General features: G+C 40.7%; 1 protein-coding gene across 3 annotated transcripts in view; it reads left to right on the top strand.

Moving 5' to 3' along the window:
- The first annotated feature begins 5,700 nt into the window (after nucleotides 1-5,700).
- The window catches only part of KIF3A (kinesin family member 3A), a 58,586-nt gene continuing 54,643 nt past the window's right edge, over nucleotides 5,701-9,643 (top strand). For 2 of the 3 annotated variants that reach the window (XM_053566987.1, XM_053566986.1), the window contains exons 1-2: nucleotides 5,737-5,864; nucleotides 8,620-8,893. In XM_053566987.1, coding sequence (XP_053422962.1) covers nucleotides 5,859-5,864; nucleotides 8,620-8,893 — 280 coding nt within the window. In that variant the 5' untranslated portion in view covers nucleotides 5,737-5,858. Of the gene's footprint in view, nucleotides 5,865-8,619; nucleotides 8,894-9,643 lie in introns of all 3 variants that reach the window. The other variant, XM_053566985.1, reaches the window with a different exon arrangement.

Below are 9,643 nucleotides of genomic sequence, written 5' to 3'. Positions count from 1 at the left end.
ATGTTTTTGCAACGAGTGGGAGAGAAGCCTATGTGTGTGTACAAAAAGAGGTGGGCAACATTTAGAGAATATTTTGTAAATATTTTGTAAAATTTTGTAACAATTTTTCTAAATAAAAGTACATTTAGCTACAATTTCCCATTTTCCTTATGTTCAGTGACTTTTGGGACACTCTGTAGATGTTATACATATAACAATAATAGCACAAAAAGGCCAGGAGAGAGCTATATGGAAGTTACATTTATATGTTTCACTGGAGTGAAATTAGTATAAATATAAAGTATCTTGTGATAAGATGTATATTGTAAGCCTTAGAGCAACCACTAAGAAAAGAAAAAATATATAGTAAAACAAGGCTGAGTGTGATGGCTCCTTCCTGTAATTCCCACACTATGGGAGGCTGAGTTGGGAGAATTACTGGAGCTGAGGCTGTAGCGAGTTAAGATTGTGTCACTGCCTTCCAGCCAGGGTGACAGCACCAGAGCCTGTCTCTAAAAGCAAACAAATAACAGCAACAACAACGAAATAGTAAAGCAATCATTAAAGAAACTCATGTTAAACTAGAAAGTATTCACTTAATGAAAAAGAAAGCAATGGAAGAGGAACAGAAGAACGAAAACGATGTAAGACATATAGGAATCGAAAAGCAAGCGGCAGACTTCAATTCAATATTATCAATAATAACATCAATTTGAATGGGTTAAACAATTGCATTAATGTGCTAGGACTGTGTTATAGCCTGAATGTGTCCTCCCAAAAGTCACATGTTGAAGCCCTAACCCCCAATGTGATGTTATTTGGAGATGAGGACTTTGGAAGGTAATTAGGGTTTGTTCACTGAGGTCATGAGGATGGGGTCCTTATGATGGGATCAGCGTCCTAAAAAGGTCTTGCTCCCCACCTCAGCTTATTCTATGAGACAAACATCACTGTGATGCTGTAAAATAAAATTAAAAACAAAACAGAAAAGAAAATGACATGGCCTAACTTCCCCAAATCGATATATATCTGATAAAAGACAAAAACATATGATCATTTTAATAGAGCCAGAAAAACCATTTGACAAAATCCAAAATTCTTCCATAATAAACTAGGAAAATTTCCTAAACTAGGAAAAATTCCATAAACTAGGAAAATTTCCAACCTGATAAAGAGCATCTGTGAAAAACTTACCCCTAATACCAGACATAGCGGTAAATGACTTAATGTTTTCCAGCTAAGATCAGTAACGAGACAAGGATATCTGTTCTCACCGCTTCTGTTCCACAATGTACAGGAGGTTCTAGCCAGGGCAATTAGGCAAGAAAAAGAAATAAAAGGCATCCACTTTGGAAGGGAAGAGTAAAACTACCTCTATTTGCAGATGATATAATCTTGTATATAGAAAATTTCAGGAATCCACTTTAAAAAAAACTATTAGAAGAATAAACAAGTTCTAGAAAGTTACATAGTATGAAATCAATGTACTATAAAAGTTAGTTTTATTTCTATATACTATCAATGAGAAATCTGAAAATGAAATTAAGAAAACAGTTCCGTTATACAACAGTATAAAAAGAAAAACATAGGCTTGGCACCCGAAGCTCAGTGTTTAGGGCGCTGGCCACATACACTGGGGCTGGTGGGTTTGAACCCAGCCAGGGCCAGCTAAAAAATAATGACAACTACAACAAAAAAATAGCCGGGCATTGTGGCGGGTGCCTGTAGTCCCAGCTACTCGGGAGGCTGAGGCAAGAGAATCACTTAAAAGCCTAAAAGTTTGAGGTTGCTAATGAGCTGTGATGCCACAGTACTCTACCGTGGGTGACATAATGAGACTCTGTCTCAAAAAAAAAAAAATTAGGAATAAATAAACCAAAAAATGTAAAACTTTTACATTGACAAATACAAAATATCAATTAAAAGCAATTAAGGAAGACCTAACTAAATGGGAAAACATTGAAGGAGATAAATTGTTAAAATGACAATACTCCCCTAATCTATAGATTCCACATAATCTCTATTAAAATTCCAGCTACCTTTTTGAGGAAATTGACAAAGTGTTCCTAAAATTCCTAGGGACATGCAAGGGATTGAGAATGGCTACAACAATCATGAAAAAGAACAAAGTTGGAGGCCTCACACTATTTGATTTCAAAACTTACTACAAAGCTAGTAGGCAAGACAGTGTAGTACTGGCATACATCAATAGACTAGAATTGAGTCTAGAAATCAATGCTAACTTTTATGATCAACTGATTTTCAAATAAAGTGTTAATTCGGTGGGGGAAAGAATAGTCTTTTAAGGCCAGGCGCGGTGGCTTATGCCTATAATCCTAGCACTTTAGGAAGCTGAGGTATCAGGTTCACTTGGGCCCAGAAGTTTGAGACCAGCCTGGGCAACAGTGAGACCCTGTTTCTACAAGAAAACTTACCTGAGCTTCGTGGTATGCACCTGTAGTCCCAGACACTCAGGAGGCTGAGGCAGGAGAATTGCTTGAGCCCAGGAATTTGAGATTGCACTGAGCTATGTTGAAGGAAGTACATCAAAAAACAAACAGGCTGGGCGTCCACAGCTCAGTGGTTGGGGCCCTGGCCACATGCTCCAGGGCTGGTGGGTTGGAACCCGGCCCAGGGCCTGCTAAACAAACAAACAAACAAAAAAAAAAAATGGCTGGGTGGGTGCCTCTAGTCCCAGCTACTAGGGAGGCTGAGGCAAGAGAATTGCTTGAGCCCAAAAGTTTGAGGTTGCTGTGAGCTATGACACCACAGCACCGAGGGTGACAAAGTGAGACTGTCTCAATAAAAAAAAAAAAAAAAGAAAAGAAAAATAGGAAAATTGAGGCAAGAGGATTGCTGGATCCCGAGTTGGAGGTTGCTGTGAGCTATGACGCCAGGGCAATCTACCCAGGGTGACAGTTTGAGACTGTCTCACACAAACAAACAAACAAAAACAAGGAATAGTTCTTTTCAGACAAAATTGGGAATCAGGTGCATTCAGGATAGACAAGAATAGTCTTTTCAGCAAATGGTGCAAATGAAACTGTATATTCAGATGAAGAAGAATGAGTTTGAATCCCTTCATCACCCTATATTAAAAAAATAAAAAGTTGAAATAGATTATAGACCTGAATGTAAGAGCTTAAAACTGTAAAACTCTTAGAAGAGTAAATTTTAATGACCTTGGGTTAGAAAAAGGTTTCTTACTTACGTACCCTGAGCACAACAATAAAAGAAAAAATATATAAATTTGACTTCATCAAAATTAAAAACTTTTGTGCTTCAAAGGATACTAACAGGAAGGTAAAAAGAAAACTGACAGAATGGGATAAATATTTGCATATCATATATTTGAAAAGGGATTTGCATTCAGAATACATAAAGAATACTTAACAACTGAATAATGAAAAGATAAAATGGGTAAAGGATTTGAATAGACATTTCTCCAAAGTAGTCATACAAATTGTCTTTTGTGTGTGTGTGTGACAGAGTCTTATTCTGTCGCCCTGGGTAGAGTGCCTTGGCATCATAGCTCACAGCAACCTCAAATTCCTGGGCTCAATTGATCCTCTTGCCTCAGTCTCCTGAGTAGCTGGGACTACAAGTGCCCATCGCAACAACCAACTGAATTTTCTATGTTTAGTAGAGACCAGCTCTCACTCTTGCTCAGGCTGGTCTTAAACTCCTGAGCTCAAACAATCTACTCTCCTTAGTCTCTCAAATTGCTAGGATTACAGGCATGAGCTACCGCGCCCGGCCCATACAAATTATCAATAAGCAGACAAAAAGATGCTTAATATCATTAGTCATGAAGTAAATGAAAGGCAAAACATCACAATGAAATGCTGTTTTATAAAAAAGCGAATGTGGGCGAGAATGTGGAGAAATCATAAACCTTGTACATTGCCGGAGAATTTAAAATGGTGCAGTCACTGTGGAAAACAATTTGACAGTTTCTTAAAATGCTGAACATTAGAGTTACCAAGCGACCCACTCCTTCTACCATTAGGTATATATAGCCAAGAGAAATGAAAGGATACATTCACGAAAAAACTTGCAGCAGCATTATTCATGACTGCCCCCAAAGTAGAAACACCCTAATTATCCTTCAAAGACAATTAGCTAAAAAATGTGCAATGGAAGATTTCTGAGCCACAAAAAGTAAGGAATTGCTGAAACATGTTACAATAGGGAGGAAGTTTGAAAACATTATTGTTAAGTGAAAGAAGTCATTCAAAAAGGGCTACGTATTGTATAATTCCATTTAAACGAAATGTCAGAAGAGGTAAATCTATAGAGGCTGATTGGTGGTTGGGATGGGAGGTTGGGGGGAGCAGTGACTTTTATGGGTACGGAATGTTTTTTTGGGGGTGATGAAAATGTTCTACATCGATTGTGGTTATGGTTGCAAAACTTCATGTACATAGTAAAAACCACTGGCTTGTACAATTTAAATTGGTGAATTAAGGCCAGGAGGTCAAGACCAGCCATATAAATTATATCTCAGTAAAGCTTGTATGTACATATATATAAAATATCAGATGGTGATACGAAGAAATATAAAGTAGGGCAGGAAGAAGAGCTGAGGCTGAAGTTTGGGATTTTAAATAGGGAGATTATGTTAGGGCTTACTAAGAAGTTACTGCACGAACAAAGACTTTCTGAAGGAGGTGAGGGAGTGAGTTAGGTGGCTATTTAGGGGAAAAGCTTTGCAGGCTGCCTGGGTTTGGATCCTGATTTTGTTCTTGCCCCTATGCATGACCTTGGAAAAGTTATTTAATGATCCTATGCTTCAGTTTGTCTGTAATGATTTTAAAAAGTACCTACTTCAAAAGGTTATTATATGAATTAAATGAACTCTTAAAAAGTAAGTAAAGCACTTAGAAGAGTACACTGGCACTAAACAAAATGCTTTCTGGTTATGTTCATTAGTTTCTACTGCAAGCACATAGCCTTGCAATGCTAGCATGGACGCATGCCTGCGATGTTGGATCAAGCACGGATGCCAGGTGATGCTGGACCAGAAGAAAGAAGACTAGGAGCTGGAGGGAAGTGTTGTGAGATGGGAAGTCAATGGAGGGTTTTTTGTTTGTTTTGTTTGTTTGTTTAGAGACAGGGTCTCACTGTCATCCAGACTTAAGTGCAGTGCCAGAATTATAGCATGCTGCAGCCTTGAACCGCTGGGCTCGGCTCAAGCAATCTTCCCACCTCAGCCTGCAGAGTGCTGGGACTACAAACATGTGCCACCAGGCTCAGCTAATTTTTAATTTTTTTTTTTTTATATAGTAATGGAAGTCTTGCTATATTGGGAAGGTTGGTTTTGACTTCCTGGCCTCAAGCAATCCTTCTACCTCAGCCTCCCCTACCCCAATTCAGCAGAGGGTTTTGAGCAGAGAAAAGACAACATCTGATTTATGTTTTAACACCACCGCTCTAGCTCCTGTGTTGATGGGACACGATGTACAATTGCCATTGTTGTTCTTAATATTCGGGGTATCGCAAGCGCCAGAAAATGGGCCTTGCAATCTGTAAGAGATTTCTCCCCACTAGTTACCGCCAGGCGTCCCCGCCTCTGTGCGGGCTAGATTTCTAGCGCAGGGGCATGGCAGCATTGCGCAGGCGCGGCCTCAGTCGGGCGTCCTAAGAGATGGACTCTAAGAGCCTCCGCGCAGGCGTGATTCTAGAGGCCGAGCGAGGTAGGGGTTGGGGCGGGGTGAGCTCGGAGTGAGCGTGCGCAGTACGCGCTCTCGCCCGAAAAGCCGCAGTGTCGAGAGCGCCAAGGTGTTTCAGTAGTCTCTGGCTAAGCTGGTCTCGCGAACCGGGTGTCGGTGGGCTGCACCCCGGGCGGGAACGTCCGCCGGGCACAGGAGGGGGCCACGATGCCGGTGAGGAGAGTCGCTCAGCCGTTTGGGTTTCTTCTCATCTCAGCGGTCTGGCCTGGGGGCGCGGCCGTTGCCATGGAGGCGCGGAGCAGGAGGGAGGCCGGGGTGGGGCGGGGCAGGGCCCGGCCCTTGTGGGCCTTGGCGGTTAGGGAGCTCCGGAGGGTCAGCCCCGGATCCACAGCGGTCTAGCCGGCCTTGGGTGGGGTCGTGGGGCAGGCCCTGCTGCCTCTGTTGCTGCTGCATCCAGTGGGGCCTGCACTGCTTGACATAAAGGCACTGTGCCGGAGGATGCGCTCTGGCTCCCAGCCCTGCCTGCTGAATAGGGCGTCTGGGAGCGGCCGCGGAGGCTCTGGATGCCCCGCACCTCCTGCACCCCGGAGCCAGGCTCCAGAAGGCGGCAGCGCCAAGGCCGCGGCCCCGGTTCTAGGCCCCTGACTCAGACTCTCCTAGGCTCGAGCTGTCATTCCTGTTGTGGCGCTTTAGCTTACAGTGCGGAGAGTAACCTGTATAGGTGTGTGGGGGGTAGTGGTGATGGTGCTGGTGGTGGTGGTATGTTATCGTCCAGGATTCCATAGTTTGCTATCGTGCTCTAGTAATGGGACATTGTAAGCCCAATGAAGGGTCATGGAGAGAACTGCTTGTGATTCCTCGGACAATCATTTAATCTGTCTGGATCCTTAGTTCCCACATAATTTTCCTCATGGCGTTGTTATCAGGGTGAAATATAATTAAAGGATGGTGCTTGGGATTCAGCATTAAATGTTCTATAATTGTTCTTGTTCGTTGCCTTCAAGTTACTCATTCAATAAATATTGTGCCAGCCACACGCTAGGTACTGGAGATAGAATAGTGAGCAAAGAACTTGGAAAGAGAGTTGCATACACAGTTACAGAGATGAGACACGTGACCTTAATGAATGACATGGGTGGGTGTTCTACAATAGATGGAAATAGATTCTGGTGAATTGGAAAGTTTTGCCATGTAGGAATGATGGCCTATAAGATATCAGATCATCTTTTTTTTCAAGAGACTTCAGAAATTGTTTTTGTGAAATTTCTCAGTTTTAGCAACTAATCTAAAAGATTTTGAGTGGTATGAGCATAACAAAGGAAATTTGTGGTCTGAAATCAGCCCCTTGACTACTGACATGAATCAAATAATGAACAGACAAAAAGTAAAATTGTCTCCATGAAAGGGAGTGCAGGGTGCTCTGAGAGCCTGTGAAAGTATTTGACCTAGTCAGAGAATCTTTACAGATGAACTGGCTATTGAGATCTGAAGGATAAGTAGATGTTAACTAAGAGGGGTCTGAGGAATGTTCTGGGTGGAAGGAATGGCACGTGGAAAGGCCTGTGGTGAGAAGGTGTAGGATAATATTTGGAAATAAACAGAAGGAGCCTGGTGACTAGAAAAGGCTAAGAAGCCCAGCAGAATGAGTCAGGGAAAGTATTTTGTGGAATAAGCCCAAAGAAGCACACATGGGTTGGAGCCAGATTGTACAGAGCACCTTAAAGATTTTGATTGTTATTCTAAGATCTGTGGGAAACCATTGAAGAATTTTAAGGAGAGTGACCTTATTAGATTTGTGCTGACACTGACTGCAGTGTGGAGAACAGAAGATAGGGGAATCTAATTGTATGCAGGAGTAATTTAGGAACCCATAATCCAGGGCCAAGATGATGTGACCTAGACAAGGGTGATGAAGATAGAGATGGAGTAAAGTATGTATTGAATGGATATAATCTGTTACTTGTGGTATTATATTTCTCTTTAATGGTTAGAAGTGTATTAAAACAGTAGGAATTGAACAAGTATCTGTTCAACAAAACTGAACTTTTTCACTTTGGTAATAGGATTGTGTTTTATCATAGATTCTTAATCATATAAAATTTCAGAAATAGAAACTTTACAAATGTTCATAAGGTTAGGTCATGCTAAGACATTTTTCTCTGCCATTAGAATTTCCTTTCTGTCTTTAACTTACTGTCTTCTGTAGAGAAGATAAGCTATATGTGTATTTTTACATGATAAAAAACGTTTTACTAATGCATTCTAGAAAATAAAATTAGAAGTCTTAGGGGAACAAAGGACCTAGTATATTCTTGAATTAAAGATGTTAACCATGTTCACATGTGTTTTCCAACAGGCAGGAAACACAAAAAGGATGTCAGGGATTTTTGTGCAGAAAGACAATCTATGATTTACTGGTTCGTCTTCTGTTTGAACAGTATTTAGTATAAATGTAAATTAAATTTTCTCTCTCCTAGTGTAAAATATGCTATTTTCCTTTTTGTATCTTTTAGTAAGCTTTTTCTATTTTTTTTTTTTTTTTTTTGTAGAGACAGAGTCTCACTTTATGGCCCCTGGTAGAGTGCTGTGGCATCACACAGCTCACAGCAACCTCCAGCTCCTGGGCCTAAGCGATTCTCCTGCCTCAGCCTCCCGAGCAGCTGGGACCACAGGCGCCCAACGCAGCACCCGGCTATTTTTTTGTTGCAGTTTGGCCGGGGCCGGGTTTGAACCCGCCACCCTCGGCACATGGGGCCAGCGCCCTACTCACTGAGCCACAGGCGCCGCCCTGTAAGCTTTTTCTATTACATATGTAAGCTCTTCAATTACATTTAACAAATATTTATGAAGTCCTTAATGTGTACAAGGCACTGAGATGACAAAGTTGCTTTGTTCAAATTATAAATTTAATCTGTTAAGGGTAAAAGTAAATGTTCTTATCATTATTTGTAAATATTGTCTCCACCAGATCAATAAATCAGAGAAGCCAGAAAGCTGCGATAATGTGAAGGTCGTTGTTAGGTGCCGGCCCCTCAATGAGAGAGAGAAATCAATGTGCTACAGACAGGCTGTCAGTGTGGATGAAATGAGGGGAACTATCACTGTACACAAGACTGATTCTTCCAACGAACCTCCAAAGACATTTACTTTTGATACTGTTTTTGGACCAGAGAGTAAACAACTTGATGTTTATAATTTAACTGCAAGACCTATTATTGATTCTGTTCTTGAAGGCTACAATGGTAAGTGAATACTCTATATAGTTTATTTTTAAAAAGCATCTTTATTAAAGCATAATTTGTGTACCATAAATTCACTTATTGTAACTGTATAGTTTGATGAGTTGTAAACATATATAGGTATGAAACCATCATCACAATCCAGCTTAGAAAACTTGCATCATCCCGAAAAGCTCCTTTATATCCATCTGTAGTCCCACTCTCGGGCAACCATTGATCTGCTGTCCCTGTAGTTTCTCCATTTCTTGAAATTTCACATAAATCACATCATGCAATATGTTATTTTTCTTACCTGTTTTCTTTCACTTAGCATTTTTCAAGTTCATCTATCTTTTCAATATATAAGTAGTTTGTGTCTATTTATTGCTGAATTGTATTCCATTGCATGAATCTGCCACATTTTGTTTTTGCATTCAATAGTTGATGGAAATCTGGATTGTTTTCAGGCTATTATAAATAATGCTGCTACAAACCTTCCTATGTACGTCTTTGTGCAGATATTTAATGTTTCTCTTGGATAGAAACCAAGGAGTGGAATTGTGAGGTTTTATCATAAATGTCTGTTTTCCAAAGTAGAGACTGTATTACCTTTCCCCCCTGCACCAGTATGGTATGAGCATTCTAATTAAGAATGTAAAGAAACAACAGTTAGATTGTCACACTTAGTTTAAATTATAGTCATTCTAGAGGATCTGTATTGCTGTCTTGTGTTTTAATTTGTGTTTGCCTAATGACTAGTGGTGCTGAACATCT

Source organism: Nycticebus coucang, chromosome 17 (assembly GCF_027406575.1).
Source record: "Nycticebus coucang isolate mNycCou1 chromosome 17, mNycCou1.pri, whole genome shotgun sequence".
Classification (NCBI taxonomy): domain Eukaryota; kingdom Metazoa; phylum Chordata; class Mammalia; order Primates; family Lorisidae; genus Nycticebus; species Nycticebus coucang.
The sequence above is the reverse complement of the archived record's forward strand: the minus strand, read 5'-3'. Positions and strand labels throughout refer to the sequence as shown.